A 22,952-nucleotide genomic window follows, 5' to 3' on the forward strand; every position below is an offset into this window, starting at 1 on the left:
TCCCAGGGGGAAAACGCCCTGCAGGGAGGGCAAAGCACTGGCAAGCCCTCCCCCCTGGTTTCAGGATGGGCATTAACCCACCACACCCAGGGAGGTGGTGGATGCCTCCTCTCTGGAGGTGTTGAAGGCCAGTGTGGATGAGGCCTTGAGCAACCAAATCTAGTAAACTCTCAGCAAGAACCTCTCTCCTCAGCAAACTTCCCCCTTTATCCTGAGCCTGATGCTGATGGTCGGGACTAAACCTGTAGTCTACTCCAGTCAGCTGTGTCCTGGCTGACTCAGAACTGCTGATGGCCAGCAGCCCATGGCTGGCCTGGGATTCTGCCCCAGCAAAACCAGGACACAAATATTCAGATAAAAATTGGTTTAGAAACATCAGTGAGGCCATGTTTAGTGAAGCAACAGACTGCTGATGTTTACAACAATAACCATCAGCCTTGACGTGCAAGCTTGTCTTTGGAAATATGAGGCCAGAGGTTTAGGTTGGACAGGAAAAGGAATTTGTTCATAGTGCATAGTATCAGTCAGGGTTGGAAGGGACCACAAGGATCATCTAGTTCCAAGTCCCCTGCCATGGGCAGGGACACCCCACACTAGATCAGCCTGGCCAGAGCCTCATTCAGCCTGGGCTTAAACACCTCCAGGGATGAGGCCTCAACCACCTCCCTGGACAACCCATTCCAGGGCTTCAGCACTCTCATGGGGAAGAACTTCCTCCTCACCTCCAGCCTGAATCTCCCCACCTCCAGCTTCATTCTATTCCCCCTAGTCCTATCACTACCTGAGATCCTGAGCAGTCCTTCCCCAGCCTTCCTGTAGCCCCCTTCAGATACTGGAAGGCCACAATGAGGTTACCTGGGAGCCTTCTCTTCTCCAGACTGAACAGCCCCAACTCCTTCAGTCTGTCCTGACAGGAGAGGTGCTCCAGCCCTCTGATCATCCTCCTGGCCCTTCTCTGGACACCTTCCAGCCCCTCCAGATCCCTCTTGCAATAGGGGCTCCAGAACTGGATGCAGTACTCCAGGTGGGGTCTCAGCAGAGCTGAGCAGAGGGGGAGAATCACCTCCCTTGCCCTGCTGGCCACACTTCTCCTGCTGCAGCCCAGGCTCTGGTTGGCTTTGTGGGCTGCAAGTGCACACTGAGAGCTCCTGTTGAGCTTCTGCTCCCCCAGCACCCCCAAGTCTCTCTCCTCAGGGCTACTTTCCAGCCAGTCCCTGCCCAGCCTGGATTTGTGCCTGGGATTGCCTCCACCCAGCTGCAGGACCCTGCCCTTGGTCTTGTTGAACCTCCTGAGGTTGGCTTGTGCCCACCTCTCCAGCCTGTCCAGGTCCCCCTGGATGGCCTCCCTTCCCTCCAGCCTGTCTGCTGCACCACACAGCTTGGTGTCATCAGCAAACCTGCTGAGGGTGCACTCAATGCCACTGTCCATGGCACCCACAAAGATGTTGATGCAGCCCAGGATCTGATTGGCTTTCTGGGCTGCAAGTGCACACTGAGAGCTCCTGTTGAGCTTCTCCTCCCCCAGCACCCCCAAGTCTCTCTCAGGACTGCTTTCCCAATCACTGGAACAGGCTGCTTGGGGAGGTGGTTGGATCCCCACCCCTGGTGGTGTTTGTACAAAGCCTGAGATATGGTGCCGAGGGACATGGTTTAGCACCAGCCTTGGTAGAATTATAGGATGTTTGGACTTAAGGATCTTAAAGGTCTTTTCCAACTGAAATGATTCTATGACAGTTTGAGGTCCCTTCCTGGGCCTAACATTCTGTGTGAACCTGTGAAAGCTGCAGAAGTATTGTGTAGAGCATATTCATGCTGAGGAATGCTCTCTGCTTCCTACATATAAATGTGTGTTCAAAATACTATCAGAGTTTCCAAAGCTGTGCACAAATCACAGACTGCACTGGGTTGGAAAGCAGCCTTGAACTACATCTTCTTTCAACCCCCCCTGCAGTAAGCAGGGACATCTTTAGCTAGGTCAGATTCCTCTGCATCCCAAGTTTGACCTTGAATGTCTTCAGTGGTGGAGCTTCCACCACATCTCTGGGCCGCCTGTTCTGGTATCTCACTACCCTCGTTGTGAGGAACTTCCTCCTAATGGGCTAAAGAAGGGCTGTTACATCCTCCTAGTGGGCTAAAGAAGGGCTGTTAAATCCTCCTAGTGGGCTAAAGAAGGGCTGTTAAATCATCATCTCCCTTCCCTAACACTTTTCTCCCAAATCTGTGCTACTAAATCCCCTAAAAACTGAGTTCCCCTTTCCCTTGCAGTTGGGATTTTGGGATTAATGGAATGAATTTGGGATTAATGGAATGAAGCTGGAGGTGGAGAAGTTCAGGCTGGAGGTGAGGAGGAAGTTCTTCCCCATGAGAGTGGTGAAACCGTGGAATGGGTTGTCCAGGGAAGTGGTTGAGGCCCTGTCCCTGGAGGTGTTTAAGGCCAGGCTGGATGAGGCTCTGGCCAGGCTGATCTAGTGTGGGGTGTCCCTGCCCATGGCAGGGGACTTGGAACTAGATGACCCTTGTGGTCCCTTCCAACCCTGACTGATACTGTGATACTGTGATTTTGCCCTCTCTCTGTTCTCATTGCATTAATAGATTTCAAGGCCAGGTCTGCTCCAGCCCAACCTTCTCCTGTTCCATTTCAGCTCCTAGAGCTGGGTCTCTATGGAACTGATTATGCAGACAATGCAGTTCACTTAAATTTGAGTCACTTCATGTCTGACATTTAAATAGAGTGATGGAAGATGAATCAGTATGTATTTTAAAGCACAATGGATATCCTTACAGCTAGTATGTATTATAGATTCAATATTCATATTCAGATGCAGGAGCACACCATCTCATTCCCTTCACAGGCCATTAAAATCTGTAATTTTAATTAACTGAGCTACTTCTTTCCTTAGGACAGTAAAATATGAAGAATACAGAACTTGGGAGATATCTGGCCACGTATTTGTGACAATCTAAATCAATTACTTCACAAATGTTACGCTTTAGAAGTAACTTTCCCAATTAATAGTCAGATAAATGGGGCATTTGAAACAGCACTGATACACTTAAGTGCAATAAAACATTAATTACATTTCTGTTCCAGAGTAAATTGTTTTGGATATGAGAGTGCATTTCCATTTCTAATCCCTCCTTGTCTGTAGCTCTCAGCTGTGCTGCAGAGGAACATCCTTCAGGGATGAACTAAACAACTGCTCAGCCCTCGCTGAATACTGGAGAGTTCCTGAACATCCACATGGACATTTTAGATGCTCAGCATTGTGGGTGCTGCTAGGGAACATCAAAACACACTGGACCTCTCAAGGCATCAAGAAATAGAAATAGAAATAGATAGAGAAATAGAAATAGAAATAGAAATAGAAATAGAAATAGAAATAGAAATAGAAATAGAAATAGAAATAATAGAATAGAATAGACCAGGTTGGAAGGACCTTCAAGATCATCAAGTCCAACCTATTATCCAACACCACCTAATCAACTAACCCATGGCACCAAGCACCCCGTCAAGTCTCCTCCTGAACACCTCCAGGGATGGGGACTCCACCACCTCCCCAGGCAGCACATTCCAGTGGGCAATCACTCTCTCTGTGTAAAACTTCCTCCTGACCTCCAACTTAAACCTCCCCTGGTGCAGTCTGAGACTGTGTCCTCTTGTTCTGGTGCTGGCTGCCTGGGAGAAGAAACCAACCTCTGCCTGTCTACAACCCCCCTTCAAGGAGTTGTAGAGAGCAATAAGGTCACCCCTGAGTCTCCTCTTCTCCAGGCTAAGCAGCCTCAGCTCCCTCAGCCTCTCCTCATAGCACTTGTGTTCCAAGCCCCTCACCAACTTCGTTGCCCTTTTCTGGACACCTTCCAGCATCTCAACCTCCTTCCTAAACTGAGGGGCCCAGAACTGGACACAGTACAGGAGCCTAGGGAGAAGGCAGCTGCAGGAAGGTGTTGTAACTACATTTCAGTGTCTGAAGGGGACCTGAGGAAGGCTGGGGAGGGGATGTTTAGAAGGGCTTGGTTTGACACTGCAGCAGGATACATTTAGGTTGGACATCAGGAGGAAATTCTTCACAGTGAGAGTGGTGAAATACTGGAACAGGTTGCCCAGCAATGTGGTTGAGGCCTTATCCCTGGAGACATTCAAGATCAGGCTTGATGTGGCCCTGGGCAGCCTGCTTTAGTTGGAGGTATCCCTGCTGACTGCAGTGGGGGTTGGATGAGATGACCTTGGAGGGTCCCTTCCAACCTGATGCAACCTGTGAAATTGTGTATGTAAAAGTTCAAATTGCTGTGAATTATAATGTGGCCTTACTTGCATTCTGGTAAAAGCCATGCAGCTGACCTTGGATGTCCTGCAGGAGACCAGGAAAATGCTTCTTTTCCTCTCCAAGCATTATCTGTCTTGCCACACTCTCTCTCTCCTTGCTTCCCTCCAGTGGCTGGGTAAAACAGATTGTCCAAGGCCATACACAAGCTGGTTTGCTCTCACACTCCAGCCAGGAGCCAACCCAGCAAGGCAATGTCCTCTTCAGTGGAACCTGAGTGTGCCTGCTTAGGAATGTTCAGATACTGAGAGCATCAGGAGCATCTTCCAGCCATCAGCAGGCAGCAGAAGAGATTCCTGCCAGGCAGTGAGACTCAGGACTGCAAGAAACCTGTCGGTTTTGCACCGCTTCTGTGTTTATTCTAAAACTTGGAGATTTCTAATTGGAAATGGTTGCCTCTTTGCCAGATAGCTGCAGCACTGAGGCAGGGAGCACATTCCAAATAAGGAGAATCTTTCATTCACACAAACAAGACAAAACTGCACAAGTCACTACAGTGGCAGCTGCTGGGAAAGGCTGCCGTCGGTTTTGGTGAACGGTGCAGAGAGGATTTATGAAAATAATTACTGTAATAAAGGACTAAAATGAATGGAAATGGCAAAGAAAAATCCTTTGCTGTGAGCCCCAGCAATTAAAGTCTTGGAGTTAATCATTTAATGGCTTTCTGCAGAACAGCTTTATGGATAGTCAAGAGAATTGTGGTTAATAAATTTGAGCGGAACGGAGTATCAGGTCCCAAACAGCACAAGGTTTGAGAAGCACACACAGCTTGCTAACAGGCAGAGAGAAGGAAGCTCTCTAAGAAAACCACGGGGCCATTCTCCATTAGGGAGGCAGATTCTTTCATTCATCAAATTTTAGTATCAGAGAATGGCCTGGATTGGAAGGGACCTCACAGATCATCTCCTCCAACCTCCCTGCTGTGAGCAGAGGCACCTCTCAACTAGACTCAGTTGCTGAAGGCCTCATCCATCCTGGCCTTGAACACCCCCAGGAAGGAGGCTTCCATAGCCTTCCTTCCACTGTTTAGGCCACACCTCGAGTCCTGTGTCCAGTTCTGGGCCCCTCAGTTTAGGAAGGAGGTTGACTTGCTGGAACGTGTCCAGAGAAGGGCAATGAAGTTGGTGAGGGGTTTGGAACACAGCCCTGTGAGGAGAGACTGAGGGAGCTGGGGTTGCTTAGCCTGGAGAAGAGGAGACTCAGGGGTGACCTTCTTGCTCTCTACAACTACCTGAAGGGAGGTTGTAGACAGGCAGAGGTTGGTCTCTTCTCCCAGACAGCCAGCACCAGAACAAGAGGACACAGTCTCAGGCTGCACCAGGGGAAGTTTAGGCTGGATGTTAGGAAGAAGTTCTATACAGAGAGAGTGATTGCCCATTGGAATGTGCTGCCTGGGGAGGTGGTGGAGTCACCATCACTGGAGGTGTTCAGGAGGAGACTTGACAGGGTGCTTGGTGCCATGGGTTAGTTGTTTAGGTGGGTTGGATTGGTTGATGGGTTGGACACGATGATCTTGAAGGTCTCTTCCAACCTGGTTTGGTTTATTCTAAATTTCATAGCCTCCTTGGGCAGCCCACTGCAGAGTCCTACGTATTACCTTCGTTCTGAGGCTTGAAGGGGCTCACAAGTACTGTACAACCAAGCAAGCTTGTAGAGAGATTATTCCCATGCCCTAGGCACTGCTAAGTGCTAGGTTCAAAGTGGTAATTCGAATCAGTTCCATCCTTCTCTATTATCACATTAAAAAATTGCCCAGTCAAACAGTTAGCTGAGGTTGATATTTTCTGAGATGAGCATCAATTTCAGAGGGTTGATATGCTCCAGCAAGCCAATTTCTCTTAACTAAATGCATCCCAGCACACTCTGAGAAAGGAAGGAGTAGCAAGCTCCTGATGTCAGCTCCTGGGAAGCAGTGTGAGGGCGTGGGCAGGATTGCTGCTGCGATCGATCAGTTAGTGGATTGATCAGCTCAGCTGCATGTGGTAATGGCTCAGTTTTGCATCCCTGCCACTGTTTTCTGTTTCTTATGCTTAGCTCCTCTCTGTGCATGACTTGACAGAAGCACTAAGAGAGGCAGGGACCACCTGGCTCTGAACTCAGCCCATTTCCGAGCACACTGTGCTCTGGGGGTGAACACAGCAAGAGGTATCACTGCCTGCCAACCACCCAGCTCTCTGATAAGCCTGAGATAAAGGAAATGAGCAGATTATGGAAATGATACAGGCACCCAGCATATTGGTAACACTATTGTTACAATAGTGGGGAACAAGCACTGCTAAAAGTAATAAAAGCCCCCTGACTGTGATTTAGAAAGCAGGCACATTCACGTTTCACAGTTTAGGGGGCTGTGGCCAAGACAGAAGTATAACACGATGAAATTGAAATGCACAAATTGACAGAGGTACTTCAATATGAGAGCACACAGGGAAGGAGAAAAGCAGACCAAGAGAGTTACCAACACAGGGAAGGTCTCTGATACAGGCTTGCAATAAGAAGAGACAAGAGCAAGGAGGCAACAAGGAAAACAAAGGGGAGGGCACTTGCGCATTTACACAGAGCAAGAGAGAAAAGGTGCAATAGCACCTTGAAAGAATTAAATGGCTTCATTTCTGCTGTCTGTGCACAGAATCTGCACACATTATTTACAGTAACCAGTATTTTAGAGCCAAAGCAGCTCTTTTTCCACCATAAAAGAACTTCCAAAGGATTTCTGAATTCATGCTCCAATGTCAACCCACATGAAGACTAAGCCTGTCTTCCTGAAACTGGGAATTCCATTACAAAGTCATTTCCAAAGTCTATAGGCATCTTCCTAAATTTGATCTGATCACATTTTAATGCCCTCACATTTTATCCCAGTTTCATAGACCATCAGGTGTTAAAATAAGGGAGTCCCTTGTATGGAGCAGGGCCAGAGGAGGGCAGAGAGATGATCAGGAGGCTGGAGTACCTCCTATATGGGGACAGGCTGGGAGAATTATGGTGGTTCAGCTTGGAGAAGAGAAGCCTCCAGGGAGACCTTAGAGCAGCCTTCCAGGACCTGAAGAGGGCTTCAGGAGAGCTGGGGAAGAACATTTTAGGAGGGCTGGGAGTGGCAGGATGAAGGGCAGTGGCTTTGAGCTGGAAGAGGGGAGATTAGGGTTGGAGATTAGGGGGAAAAAATCTTGACAGTGAAGGTGGTGAAAGCCCCCTCCCTGGAGGTGATTAAGGCCAAGTTGGACAGGGCTTTGAACAACCTGGTCTGGTGGAAGGTGTTTCTGAACTTAGCAGGGGAGTTGGAACCTGATGTTCTTGAAGGTCCCTTCTAACTCAAACCTTTCTATGAAGAGAAGGCTAGGAGGAGATCTTATTGCTCTCTATAACTACCTGAAAGATTAGAGTGAGGCAGGAGTTAGTCTCTTCTCCTAAGTGATTATCAATAGGACATGAGGAAATGGGTTTAAGTTGCACAAGGGAAAGTTTAGATGGGACATTAGGAAAACTTTACTGATGAAGTGGTGAATTGTAGAATCAATAAGGTTGGAAAAGACCTCAGAGATCATCAAGTCCAACCTATCACCCAGCACCTCATGACTAACTCAACCATGACTCCAAGTGTCACGTCCAATCCCTTTTTGAACACCTCCAGGGATGGTGACTCCACCACCTCCCTGGGCAGTACATTCCAATGGCCAATTCCTCTTTCTGTGAAGAACTTTCTCTTCACCTCCAGCCTAAACTTCCCCTGGGTGCAGCTTGAGACTGTGTCCTCTTGTTCTGGTGCTGGTCTCTGGCTGCACCAGGGGAAGTTTAGGCTTGAAGTGAGGAGAAAGTTTTTCACAGAGAGAATCGTTCGCCATTGGAATGTGCTGCCCGGGGAGGTGGTGGAGTCACCATCCCTGGAGGTGTTCAAGAGGGGATTGGATGTGGCACTTGGTGCCATGGTCTAGTCATGGGGTCTGTGGTGACAGGTTGGACTTGATGATCTGAGGTCTCTTCCAACCTTGGTGATACTGTGGTACTGTGGTTGCCTGGGAGAAGAGACCAACCCCCACCTGGCCACAACCTCCCTTCAGGTAGTTGTAGGCTGCCAGTGGAGGTGGTGGAGTCATCATCCCTGCAGGTGTTCAAGAAGTGTACAGATGTGGAACTTCAGGATATAGTTTAGTGGTCCTGGTAGTTGGGTTGTGATTGAACTTGATGATCTTAAAGGTCTCTTACAGCCTTAGTGATTTTGATACAACTCTATACGTTGCGTGAATGTTTGCCAGCTGCAAGAGCTCGTGTGCAGAGAGAGAGAGATTCTAGTATGAAGCTGAGGAATAAAAGCACAAAGCTCATGCACAGACCAGTGCCTGCAAAGGCTGCTCAGTATGTTTTGCATAATTGGAGGTTCATAAACAATGTGATTTTTAACGAGAACAGAAAGAAACAATCATTAGTGAGAGCTGCATGTGTGGGTGTCTCTGTGGAAGCATATTAAGAAAAATGAGAGGTATGAAAACTCTGCTTAAGTCTCAGGAATAATCAGCAGCTGCACTTGTCAGCAGGTGTATTGCAGGAGCAGCTCTGATACTAGCACAGATAGAGCTAATTGAGCATTTCCAACCCACACTGAATTGCCAAACCCCACCCCAACACTGCACAGCTTCAGTTTTCACTGAGGCAAAGGCAGCAAATGAGAGTGCATTAGTTACACACAGTATCACAGTATCACCAAGGCTGGAAGAGACCTCAAAGATCATCGAGTCCAGCCTGTTACCACAGACCTCATGACTAAACCATGGCACCAAGTGCCACGTCCAATGTCCTCTTGAACCCCTCCAGGGATGGGGACTCCACCATCTCCCTGGGCAGCACATTCCAATGACGAATGACTCGCTCGGTGAAGAACCTTCTCCTCACCTGCAGCCTAGACTTCCCCTGGTGCAGCTTGAGACTGTGTCCTCTTGTTCTGGTGCTGGTTGCTAGAGAGAAGAGACCAGTCCCTTCCTGGCTGCAACCACCTTTTAGGTAGTTGTAGAGAGCAATGCAGTCTCCCCTGAGCCTCCTCTTCTCCAGGCTAAACAATCCCAGCTCCCTCAGCCTCTTCTCCTAGGGCTTGTGCTCAGCATGAGGAGAATCTGCTTTGCTGTGATGATGCATCAGGAATAGTGTGGCCAGCAGGAGCAGGGAGGCCATTGTGCCCTGTACTCAGCACTAGTTAGGTCACACCTTGAATCCTGTGTCCAGTTGGCTGCCCGTGGAGGTGGTGGAGTCACCATCATTGGAGGTGTTCAGGAGGAGACTTGATGGAGTGCTTGGTGCCATGGGTTAGTTGTTCAGGTAGGCTGGATTGGTTGATAGGTTGGACACGATGATCTTGAAGGTCTCTTCCAACCTGGTCTGGTCTATTCTATTCTATTCTATTCTATTCTATTCTATTCTATTCTATTCTATTCTATTCTATTCTATTCAGTTCTGGGCCCCTCGATTTAAGAAGGACATTGAGACTCTTGAATGTGTCTAGAGAAGGGCAATGAGGCTGGGGAGGGGTCTGGAGCACAGCCCTGTGAGGAGAGGCTGAGGGAGCTACTGTAAAATCTTTGTTCAGCATGGTGAGGGCAGAAGGACTGGAGAGGTGGAGACAGAAGGATGAGTTAAGGGTGGCAGTGCAGAAGGAGACCTGCCTGTCTCTTTGGGTGAAGGTTGGCTTGGTAACGTGTCCCACCAGCTCTTCATTCAAAGCAGCGTGACTGCAGCACTAAGGATATGCAGGGGGAGTGTAGGCTTGAGGTAAGGAGAAATTTCTTCACAGAAGGAGGAATTGGCCAGTGGAATGGGGGGTGGAGTCCCCATCCCTGGAGGTGTTCAAAAAAGGATTGGATGTGGCACTTGGAGCCATGGTTTAGTTGTCAGGAGGTGTTAGGCATTAGGCAATAGGTTGGACTTATCTCTGAGGTCTTTTCCAACCTGGTTGATTCTGTGGTTCTGTGATTGACTGAAGCAGAAAGGACTGACCAAGCCTTGAGCCCACCTCCTTGCCTTTCTCCTTTTGACAGGCTGCTTCCCAATTCAAATACCCAAGACAGAGTCTGGGCACCACTCCAGATCTGCCCCCAGCTTGCCCTGTCCTCCCTGTCCATCAGCACACTGGACAGGTGGTTAAACTCCCATTACCTTTACTCTGTTAAAAACTCCTCTCACCCACAACAGAGGTTTCAGAGGGCACCTCCACACAGCCATCTGAGGTCACACCATCCCCCAGCTGAAAGGAATCTCCTTCCACATGCTTTCAATCTGCCAGACTAAACCATCTGATTCTCCAGTTCAAAGGAGGATTCAAACTTTTAGTTTTTAATGTATTTTTTTTTTACTGTTGAGTTGAACAAGGAGCAGTGCAGTTCAGAATCTCTGCCCAATGAACCCACAAGTGATTTCCAGCACTCAGCTGCAATCCAGACCGTGTCTCACCAGCACGTCAATTAGAACAGCTTCAAAAGGAGAGGCTGAGATGCTCATCCCCGTGGTGCTCCACAGCATCATGGCACCAGTGTTCCTCTGAGGGGTCAGAGGCTTCAGCTCAAACCTCTTTATTGAATTACACACAGAGAGGACTTAAATACAGATTTCATGCACGCTGGAAAAGCTGCTTGCAGAACATTGTTCCTGGGGATCCCACAATTTAATTGAAAAGGCTGTGCTTCAGTGCTGCTGGGGATTACTGACTGTGGGCTAAGCCTACCCACTTCTGGAAATACTCCTGCAAGACAGAACAGGGGAAGAGAAGTGTCTGGGGTGCCTCTTCCAATTTGTAAAACTCTTTTTGGTTCTCCCTTTTCATTAATGTTGGGTGGTGGGTTTTTTTTAATCCTAGTGAAACTCTTTTCCACATTTGACCTGAGTGCAGAAATTTCCTGCATACTAATGCCACACTGTGATGGGAGCAAAATGTTTGCTGAGGAATATGCCCTACTTAGAATCCTTTGATGGCTTTTGCTTTTCTCAGCCGTGGTGTGTTTGTGTACTCCTTTCCCAAAGAAATCATAGAATGGGTTGGGTTGGAAGGGGCATTGGAGATCATCTACTCCAACCTCCCTGCCATGGGCAGGGACAGCTTTCAACTAAATTTGATTGCTCAAGGCCTGATCCAATCTAGCCTACAGTATCACAGTATCACCAAGGTTGGAAGAGACCTCAAAGATCATCGAGTCCAACCTGTCACCACAGACCTCATGACTAGACCATGGCACCAAGTGCCACATCCAATCCCCTCTTGAACACCTCCAGGGATGGCGACTCCACCACCTCCCTGGGCAGCACATTCCAATGGCTAACAACTCTCTCTGTGAAGAACTTTCTCCTCACCTCCAGTCTAAACTTCCCCTGGTGCAGCTTGAGACTGTGTCCTCTTGTTCTGTTGCTGGTTGCTAGAGAGAAGAGACCAACCCCTTCCTGGCTACAACCTCCTTTCAGGTAGTTCTAGAGAGCAATGAGGTCTCCCCTGAGCCTCCTCTTCTCCAGGCTAAGCAACCCCAGCTCCCTCAGCCTCTCCTCACAGAGCTGTGCTCAAGGCCTCTCCCCAGCCTTGTTGCCCTTCTCTGGACACCTTCAAGTGTCTCGATGTTCTTCCTAAACTGAGGGACCCAGAACTGAATACCTTGAACACCTCTGAGGCAGGGCAGCCACATTCACTCTGGACAAGCTATTCCAGAGTCTCAACACTCTTGGGCTGAAGAACTTCTTCCCAAGATCCAGTCTAAACCTGCTCTGCCTCATCTTAAAACTATTTCTTGTCAAGAATCCCTCCTCAGCTTTCCTGTAGCCCCTTCATATATTGGAAAGCAGATCTAAGGTCCCCCCCAGAGCCTTCTCTTCTTCAGGCTGAACAGCCTGAGTTCTCTCAGCCTATCCTCATAGCAGAGGTGCTCCAGCCCAAACCAGCACACCCAGCTAAGGCTCTTCCTTTACAGAATGCAAATTAAATGCTGCCCTTTATCTCAGAGCAAGGTGCCCAAGAATTTCGTGTGTGGGCCTTAGCAAGAAGGTGGCTGATCCTGGTGTTTGAATCTGCACAGTGGTAGGTGAAGTCTTCCTCATAACTGCAAATTATGTCTCCTGGAAAATTGCATTTCTTGTCAGATGTATTCCAGAAACAGAATTGTTTCCCAGGGCTGCTGAGATGATTGCAGAGATGGCTCTCCTGTGCAACAAGGGGAGAACAAGGTCCTGCCTTTCATCCGTCATGGCTCATCGCAAGAGTGCACCACGTGAGACAGGCGTGATAGGGAGCAGAGGGGGAGAGGAACACTGGCTTAAATTGAAGGACAAATGGGGCATGAGAGGAAATGGATATAAATTATCTGCAAATGCACTCAGGATGGAATTAAAGCCTCTCTAATGAAAAAGACCTGCCAGATTCTAGAGTTCACTCTGGGATGAGTCTCCTCCTTCCAGTAGGATTAATTGGGGTTAAATGTCTGAGCTGTTTCTGAGATGGGAGTTGGATAAGTTTATGAGCATAGCTGTTATCATATTAAGATCATTATTAATTATATTATGACATGGCTGTCTGCAGTGGCAAGGAAGCAGACTTGATGATCCAAGATGTCTGTTTCTTGCATTGACCTAATTTTCACTCTAAGTAATTTAATAACAGATTCCAGAGTAACTTCAAATGAGCTTGGAAAGAAATGGAGCACTGGAAGTAGGGCTGGATTTTTCCAGATAAAAAGGCTTCTCCCAACAGTCATTTGGCTACCTGTAGCCTCAATATTACCTTAAGAGTGGTTTAATACTTTTACAGTGCAAGCAAGGGTGAATAATGTTAACTGGAACTAAAGTGGACAACTCCTCCCCCACCTAGTTTCCTAGGTTATTAGATTGTAAAGTGTGAACTATGAATTCTTTATATCTTTTAAACAACCTTCTGTGATCTTTTCATCGTACCATAGAATCAGTCAGGGTTGGAAGGGACCACAAGGATCATCTAGTTCCAACCCTCCTGCCATGGGCAGGGACACCCCACACTAGATCAGGCTGCCCAGAGCCTCATCCAGCCTGGGCTTAAACACCTCCAGGGATGAGGCCTCAACCACCTCCCTGCACAACCCATTCCAGGGCTTCACCACTCTCATGGTGAAGAACCTCCTCCTCACATCCAGCCTGAATCTCCCCACCTCAAGCTTCATTCCATTCCCCCTAGTCCTATGACTACCTGAGATCCTGAGCAGTCCCTCCCCAGCCTTCTTGGAGCCCCCTTCAGATGCTGGAAGGCCACAATGAGGTCACCTGGGAGCCTTCTCTTCTGCAGACTGAACAGCCCCAACTCCTTCAGTCTGTCCTCACAGGAGAGCTGCTCCAGCCCTCTGATCATCCTCCTGGCCCTTCTCTGGACACCTTCCAGCACCTCCACATCCCTCTTGTACTAGGGGCTCCAGAACTGGAGGCAGTACTCCAGGTGGGGTCTCAGCAGAGCTGAGCAGAGGGGGAGGATCACCTCCCTTGACCTGCTGGCCACACTTCTCCTGCTGCAGCCCAGGATCTGATTGGCTTTGTGGGCTGCAAGTGTACACTGAGAGCTCCTGTTGAGCTTTTTGTCCCCCAGCACCCCCAAGTCTCTCTCCTCAGGGCTGCTTTCCAGCCAGTCACAGCCCAGCCTGGATTTGTGCCTGGGATTGCCTCCACCCAGCTGCAGGACCCTGACCTTGGTCTTGTTGAACCTCCTGGGGTTGGCTTGTGCCCACCTCTCCAGCCTGTCCAGGTCCCTCTGGATGGCCTCCCTTCCCTCTAGCTGTCTGCTGCACCACACAGCTTGGTGTCATCAGCAAACTTGCTGAGGGTGCACTCAGTGCCACTGTCCATGGCACCCACAAAGATGTTGAACAAGCCTGGTGCCAGGACTGATCCCTGAGGGACTCTGCTTGTCCCTGGCCTCCACTGGGACATGGAGCCATTGACAGCCACTCTTTGGGTGCGGCCATCAAGCCAGTTCCTTATCCATCTAGTGGTCACCCATCAAACCCATGTGTCACCAGCCTGGAGACCAGGATGTGGTGCGGGACAGTGTCGTAGGCTTTGCTCAGGTCCAGCCAAACGACATCAGTTGCTCGCCCCTCAGCTACTAGTTTTGTCACCTGCTCATAGAAGGCAACCAGGTTGGTCAGGCAGGATTTGCCCTTGGTGAAGCCATGCTGACTGTTCCAAATCACCTCTTCACTATTCTTCTGAGCCAGTAGTGCCTCCAGGAGGATCTGCTCCATCTTTCCAGGCACAGAGGTGAGACTGACTGGCCTGTAGTTCCTCATAGGAGAGGTGCTCCAGCCCTCTGATCATCCTCATGGCATTGTATTCATACTTTCCTTATCTGCTTATTTGTTTTCCTTTTCGATACTTTTGACCTCATTATTTTTTGAGAACATTTATGTCACCCAAGTTTAGTTTTCTAAGGTTAAATAATGAATCCAAACTTTCTACACTGTGGTGGCAACCCTACACATCTTCTTTCAATCTGCCAGCACTGGTTTTAGAATGTAGTAGTACTATCTCCTTCGACTAGCCTAAGAAGATCACTTTCCTGCTTGTTTTCATGGTGCCACTAGCCCATTGTCAAATATTCTTTCCTTCTTTCATAGTTCAATATTAATATTTACCTCAAGCTCTAGACTGGTAATATGACAGAAAATGGTAAAATCTCTTGAGCACCAAAATGGAAGTAAGACAATTTGCAGCCATCTAATTCCAAAGTACAAAGCATGTTTTGGCTGCTGTTTCATCTTGGGTATACCTCAATCTCAAGTAATTTTGCATGTAAACATTTTGTTGCTGGGTGCTCAGAATTACTTCTGTCTCTTCTGAGTCCACCCAGTTCTGGGCACCTCAGTTTAAGAAAGACAGAGAGAGTCCAGCACAGGGCCACTCAGAGAGGTGAGGAGGAAGTTCTTCCCAGAAAGAGTACTTGGCCATTGGAATGTGCTGCCCAGGGAGGTGGTGGAGTCACTGTCCCTGGAGGTGTTCAACAAAGGATTGGATGTGGCCCTTGGAGCCATGGTTTAGTTGTCAGGAGGTGTTAGGCAACAGGTTGGACTTGAAGATCTCTGAGGTCTTTTCCAACCTTATTGATTCTGTGATTCTGGTTTGAGATGCTGAGGGGCCTGAGACATCTCTCAGATGAGAAAAGGCTGAGCGAGCTGGGGCTGGTTAGCCTGGAGAAGAGGGAGGCTGAGGGGGAATCTTATTAAAGCTTGCAAATGTCTAAGGAGTGGGTGTCAGGAAGATGGGGCCAGACTGTTCTCAGTGGTCCCCAGTGACAGGACAAGATGCCAGAGGCATAAACCTGAACATAGGAAACTTCGCCTCAACACAAGAAGGAACTTCTTTGCTTTGAGGGTGGCAGAGCACTGGAACAGGCTTGCCCAGAGAGGTGGCGTAATCTTCATCTCAAGGTTTCGAGGCCCACCTGGATATGTGTTCCTCTGTGTGACCTGCTTTAGATGGTCCTGCCCTGGCAGGGGGGTTGAAGTGAATGGTCTTCAGAGGTCCCTTCCAACCCCTCCCATTCTGTGACTCTGTGTGATTCTGTGAATCCAACTTAGAGCTGCAGTAAGGGAGAGCCTGCCTGGGCTTTCATACTGATTCATGTGTCCTCTTGGGTTATGTCTCCTCAATCCAGCTTCCTACAAAAAGCTGTGGTATTTGCTTTATCTTAAATAACCTTTAGTAAGCAACCAAAAAAGAAGGTGATGCCTTCCTAACCATAATCACAGTATCACAGTATCACTAAGGTTGGAAGAGACCTCAAAGATCATCAAGTCCAACCTGTCACCACAGACCTCATGACTAGAACATGGCACCAAGTGCCACATCCAATCCCCTCTTGAACACCTCCAGGGATAGTGACTCCACCACTTCTGTGGGCAGCACATTCCAATGATGAATTACTCTCTCAGTGAAGAACTTTCTCCTCACCTCCAGCCTAAACTTCCTCTGGCACAGCTTGAGACTGTGTCCTCTTGTTCTGGTGCTGGTTGCCTGGGAGAAGAGACCAACCCCTTCCTGGCTACAACCACCCTTCAGGTAGTTGTAAATAATGCTGATTAGATGAATTCCTTGTCCACAGTTTGCATCGAATTTCAGGTTAGGAAATTCAAATGCAACCCTTGCCCCCATGCTAGACTCTAACCTGTTCTGTGGTGGCTCTCAGCCTCTCCTTTTACATGGAATATTCTGAGCCATTGCCTCAAGAATGTAAGGGAAAAAAAAGATCAGTGGAAATGTAATTTCTAATATTTAGCACATTCCCAGGCAAAAAGTTGGTGGATTTAAAGTGTGGCTCCAAAACCCCTTTGTGGCCTCAGAGTTCCTTGCCCCTAGTTCCTGTAATTTTTAGCACGTGGGTAAAATGGATGGGAATGAAGGTGCAGCAAACTGTGGTCCTCCCCCACCTTGTTCTTTCCCTGCAGAGGCTACAGGTAACTATAATTTTATGTTGCTAAGCAATAGAACATTAAAGTATGTTTAGAAATTTGTTTTGTTTTCTCTTTGCTGATAATGGTTGTTCCTTTTCTTTTAAGAAACCTTCTGGGAGTTTTGGCAGCCTTATGGAATTCTAAGAAAAAGCTTGACAAGTTGAGAGAATTGAGCTTGTTCAGCCTGGAGAAGGCTCTGGGGAGATCTAAGAGCAGCCTTCCAGTATTTGAAAGGGGTTACAGGAGAGCTGGAGAGGGACTTTTGCAAAGGCATGGGGTGACAGGATGAGGGGTGAGGGCTGCCAGATGGAAGAAGCTGTGTTTAGATTAGACACTAGGAAGAAATTCTTCCCTGTTAGGTTGGTAAAACATTGGAACAGGTTATCCAGAAAAGTTGTGGAGGTTCAAGTCTAGGTTGGATGAAGCCTTGAGCAACCTGGGCTAGTTCCAAACCCCATGGCAGGGGGTTTGGAACTAGATGATCTTTAAGGTCCCTTCCAAGCCAAACCATTCTGTGATCCTGGGCAACCTACCAGAGGTGACCCTGCTTTAGCAGGGGTGTTGGACTAGATGATAGAATAGAATAATAGAATAATAATAAAATAATAAACCAGGTTGGAAGAGACCTTCAAGATCATCGTGTCCAACCCATCAACCAATCCAACCCACCTAAACAACTAACCCATGGCACCAAGCACCCCATCAAGTCTCCTCCTGAACACCTCCAATGATGGTGACTCCACCACCTCCCCAGGCAGCCCATTCCAATGGGCAATCACTCTCTCTGTGTAGAACTTCTTCCTAACATCCAACCTAAACCTCCCCTGGTGCAGCCTGAGACTGTGTCCTCTTGTTCTGGTGCTGGCTGCCTGGGAGAAGAGACCATCATCCACCTGTCTACAACCTCCCTTCAGGTAGTTGTAGAGAGCAATAAGGTCACCCCTGAGTCTCCTCCTCTCCAGGCTAAGCAACCCCAGCTCCCTCAGCCTCTCCTCATAGGGCTTGTGTTCCAAACCCCTCACCAATGATCTGCAGAAGTGCCTTCCAACCCCCCCTACCCCGCCCATGCTCAGGTTCTGTGATTCTATGATTTAAAAATATGCTGATTCTTTATTTCTAAAGCAGTTTCCATCCAGAGCTGTCTTGCAGCAAAGGGTAACAGTGCAATGGAAGCTCAGTCAGCAGCTTGTCCTCACAATCAGTCATGACAGGATTCCAGATGCCTTAGCAATGGGATTGCATTCCAGAGCTGGGCTGGCTTATTGAATACTGTTAAAAAGTCTGCACAGCAGAAGACAAAGCATTTTGGCCATGCCCAAGGTGGGCTGAAGGTAGCAAAGCTGCATGACAGCAGGACAGCTTTGTGCAGCCACACTAGCTCAGAACTTGAGTCATCAGCATGGCACAGTCCAACCTAATTGGAAGTGGCTTTGAGCAGGACTCATCAGCTGGAACATGGCAGTCTGGTTGCTTCTGACACCAGAGCCAGCAAGCATTTAGAATTTGTGTCTAGAGGGTTTTGAGCTAGGCCCTTTGAAGTCCTTTGAAATACATGAGTGTTTTTCTCCTGGATTGGATTAATATTAACAGCTCAGAATTTCCATTTTCTAACATGTAATTTTCTCTCCTATTTCTTGAGTTCTGGAGGAGGATGTTGTGTTTTCACTTCATTATTTCTCAGCTGACACTGCTGAGAAGCAAAGTCTTGTAATCACCCATTTCCTACAAGGAGGAAGGTAGTTAGCAAGTGGTGCATGTTTCCCTTCTTCCTTAACATTCTTAACACTCCTGAACGTTCTGTTAGCTCATAACAGGTTTTGAGATTGTGACTTACTCAAAAACATTCTAATAACCCTTTTGACTCAGTCACTTCTGAGGGCCTCAGCATTTCACAGTAAGTTTATTTTTGCATTCTAGTTGTTGCATCCCTGGTGCTCTCACCACAACTAGGAGTCAGATGGCTTTCACTTCTGATGCTGCACAGAATCACAGGATGGTAGGAGTTGGAAGGGACCGCTGTGGATCGTTGACTCCAATTCTGCTGCCAGAGCAGAGAGGAAGTTACAGGGATCGCTGGGCAGCTGGGGGTGGGGAATAGGTAAAGTGAGCAGAGCAGACTGGACAGGAAAAGTGGAGGAATGAAGGGAATCATGAGGTTCAACAAGACTGCATGCCAGGTCCTGCACTTGAGGCACAATAACCCCATGAACCCTTCAGGCTTGGGGTAGAACGACTGGAATGCTGCCCCACTCCTGGGGCTGCTGGCTGGCAGCTGGCTGAACATGAACCAGTGTGTGCCCAGCTCCAAGAAGGCCAACAGCATCCTGGCCTGCATCGGGAAGAGCATGACCAGCACCAGGGAAGTGATTGTCCCCTTATGCTATTAAGGCTACATCTCAAATGATCAGTTCAGTTTTGGGTCCCTCACTACAAGAAGGGCATGGAAGTACTGGAAGGCATCTAAAAGACTACAAAGCTGGTGAAGAGTCTGTTGAGGAGCAGCTGAGGGAACTGGAGTTGTTTCATCTATTATCACAGTATCCAGGTTCTAGTTTGCTGTCTATTATCACAGTATCACTTAGGTTGGAAAGGACCTCGGGGATCATCGAGTCCAACCTATCAACACAGACCCCATGACTAGACCATGGCACCAAGTGCCACGTCCAATCTCCCCTTGAACGCCTCCAGGGACGATGACTCAACCACCTCCCTGGGCAACCCGTTCCAATGCCGAATGACTCGCTCGGTGAAGAACTTCCTCCTCACCTCCAGTCTAAACCTCCCCTGGTGCAGCTTGAGACTGTGTCCCCTTGTTCTGGTGCTGGTTGCCTGGGAGAAGAGGCCAACCCCTTCCTGGCTACAACCACCCTTCAGGTAGTTGTAGAGGGCAATGAGGTCACCCCTGAGCCTCCTCTTCTACAGGCTAAACAATCCCAGCTCCCTCAGCCTCTCCTCATAGGGCTTGTGTTCAAGGCCTCTCACCAGCCTTGTTGCCCTTCTCTGGACATGCTCAAGTGTTTCGATGTCCTTCTTAAACTGAGGAGCCCAGAACTGGACACAGTACTCAAGGTGCGGCCTAACCAGAGCAGAGTACAGGGGCACTATGACCTCCCTGCTCCTGCTGGCCACACTATTCCTAATGCAGGCCAGGATGCCATTGGCCTTCTTGGCCACCTGGGCACACTGCTGGCTCATATTCAGGTGGCTGTCGATCAGCACCCCCAGGTCCCTCTCTGTTTGGCAGCTCTCAGCCACTCCGACCCCAGCCTGTAGCTCTGCATGGGATTGCCGTAGCCAAAGTGCAGCACTCGGCACTTGGACTTGTTGAATGCCATCCCATTGGACTCTGCCCATCTGTCCTGGAGAAGAGGAGGCTGAGGAGAGTCCTCATTGCTCTCTGCCACACTCCCTGAAAGGAGGTTGGAGTGAAGTGAGGGTCAGTGTAACAAATCATAGGAGGAGAGGAAATGGCCTTGAGTTGCACCAGGGGAGGCTTAGGTTGGATATTCTGATGAAAGGGTCACCCAGCCCTGGAACAGGCTGCCTGGGGCAGTGGTGGAGTCCACATCCCTGGATAGGTTTAAACGTTGTGTAGATGTGTTGTCTAGTGGCATTTAGTGGCGGGTTTGGCAGTGCCAGGTTACAAGCTGGATTTTGTGAACTTCAAGGCCTTTTGCAACCTAAACAAATAAATGACTGGGGGAAAAGTCACAAATGAAGTCTTTACCATGAGTGATGGCTTTTCCAGATGGAGAGCAGATAAGTATCTGAGCAAGAAGGCAAGTCTGAGGAGCAGGAGTAAAGGAAAAGGATGTATTTTGAAGGCAAATTTGTAGAGAGATGTAACTGGGATGATATTGTTGCTCTGTCCCATCCTCCCTGGCAGTGCAGGTGGGTTCTGGTTTCTATACCAGACAGTGCTGGTTTTGTTAGGCTGTGCTGGTTGCACTCAGCAGTTTGGCTTCATACAGTCATCTAATAATAATAATAATAATAATAATAATAATAATAATAATAATAATAATAATAATAATAATAATAAAAACAGGTTGGAAGAGACCCTCAAGATCATCATGTCCAACCCTTCAACCAATCCAACACCACCTAAACAACTAACCCATGGCACCAAGCACCCCATCAAGTCTCCTTCTGAACACCTCCAATGATGGTGACCCCACCACCTCCCCAGGCAGCCCATTCCAATGGGCAATCACTCTCTCTGTGTAGAACTTCTTCCTAACATCCAGCCTAAACCTCCTCTGGTGCAGCCTGAGACTGTGTCCTCTTGTTCTGGTACTGGTTGCCTGGGAGAAGAGACCAACATCCGCCTGTCTACAGCCTCCCTTCAGGTAGTTGTAGAGAGCAATAAGGTCTCCCCTGAGTCTCCTCCTCTCCAGGCTAAGCAACCCCAGCTCCCTCAGTCTCTCCTCACAGGGCTGTGTTCCAAACCCCTCACCAACTTTGTTGCCCTTCTCTGGACTCGTTTCAGCAAGTCAACCTCCTTCCTAAACTGAGGGGCCCAGAACTGGACACAGGACTCGAGGTGTGGTCTAACCAGTGCAGAGTACAGGGGCAGAATGACCTCCCTGCTCCTGCTGGCCACACTGTTCCTGATGCAGGCCAGGATGCCATTGGCCCTCTTGGCTGCCAATGCTTTGGGTTGGAAGGGACCTTGAAGATCATTTAGTTCCAACCCCATGCTATGGGCAGGGAAACCTTCCACCACCCCCGGTTGCTCAAGGCCTCATCCACCCTGCCCTTGAACATCTCCAGGGAGGAGGCATCCAGGACCTCCCTGGGCAACCTATTCCAGTATCTCACTACCCTCACTGGAAAGCAGGAAAAAATGATTGTGCAATAAACCAACATATTTGTGATTGATCTCAACAGCCAAAAAACCAAATAATCCCTCCTCCCACTTTCTGGCTGTTCCTTTCCCACTTTTTTTTTGGGGGGTGGGGGTGGGGGTTGTAATTTTGGTAGTTTGGTTTCCTTTCCAGCAGTTGCAGGTGACTAGAAGACAACAGGTTGTTGTTTATTTTCTTCCTTATCAGAGTGTTGAGGCAATTGCTGCACATTTTAAATTCTCTGTTTCTCCTGCCATATTCAATATCCACTAAGCCATTTATGTGTTGGTTGGGTTTTTTTCCCCTGTAACAGCAGTTTGGTTTAGTGACTTTTCATACTTTTTTCATCGTTTATAAATATGTAAAGGATGAGTCTCGAGAGGACGGAGCCAGGCTCTTCTCCATGGTGCCCAATGACAGCACAAGGGACAGCGGTGGAAGTTGAGGCATAGGAAGTTTCATGTAAATAGGAGGAAAAAAGTTTTCCCTGTGAAGGTCACAGAACACTGGAACAGGCTGCCCAGGGAGGTTGCGGAGTCTCCCTGGTCTCCCCTGAGCCTAATCTTCTCTGGGATTGTTTAGCCTGGAGAAGAGGAGGCTCAGGGGAGATCTTATTGCTGTCTATGACTACCTGAAGGGAGGTTGTAGCCAGGAGGGGATTGGTCTCTTCTCCCAGGCAACCAGCACCAGAACAAGAGGACACAGTCTCAAGCTGTGCCAGGGGAGGTTTAGGCTGGAGGTAAGGAGAAAGTTCTTCCCAGAGAGAGTTGTTAGCCATTGGAATGTGCTGCCCAGGGAGGTGGTGGAGTCCCCATCCCTGGAGGTGTTCAAGAGGGGATTAGATGTGGCACTTGGTGCCATGGTTTAGTAGTCATGAGGTGTTGGGTGACAGGTTGGACTTGATGATCTTTGAGGTTTTGTCCAACCTTATTGATTGATTCTATGATTCTATGATATTGAAGGCTCTCCTGAATGCATTCCTGTGTAATGTGGTGTAGGTGATCCTACTCTGGCAGGGGGATTGGACTGTCAGCCCCTGAGATTCTGTGGCAAATGAACAAATAATGTAAAACTTGTCTTTGACTGCCTTGTTTTGTTTTGTTTTGGTGCAATTTCAGGGGAAACAATGAGAATTGCCTCCTCGGAGTTTGCCGATGACCCCTGCTCCTCGGTGAAGAGGGGCACCATGGTGCGGGCGGCTCGCGCCTTGCTGTCTGCCGTCACTCGCCTGCTCATCCTGGCTGACATGGCGGATGTCATGAGGCTTCTGTCACACCTGAAGATTGTATGTATTTCTGTTACTCCTGTTTTTTCTTCCTTGGTGTTTTTTTGTTTGTTTTTTATGTTTTGTGTGTGAG

The 22,952-nt window shown here is 48.5% G+C and overlaps 1 protein-coding gene across 1 annotated transcript in view; it reads left to right on the forward strand.

The window, feature by feature from the left end:
* The window catches only part of LOC137446732 (catenin alpha-2), a 727,090-nt gene that overhangs the window by 166,215 nt on the left and 537,923 nt on the right, over positions 1-22,952 (forward strand). Inside the window, exon 4 of the mRNA XM_068149689.1 lies at positions 22,713-22,879. Within this exon, the coding sequence (XP_068005790.1) occupies positions 22,713-22,879 (167 nt within the window). The remainder of the gene's footprint in view (positions 1-22,712; positions 22,880-22,952) is intronic.

The sequence above is a fragment of the Melanerpes formicivorus genome, unplaced genomic scaffold (assembly GCF_026170545.1).
Source record: "Melanerpes formicivorus ecotype bairdi unplaced genomic scaffold, bMelFor1.0.p_v2 SCAF_18, whole genome shotgun sequence".
Lineage (NCBI taxonomy): Eukaryota > Metazoa > Chordata > Aves > Piciformes > Picidae > Melanerpes > Melanerpes formicivorus.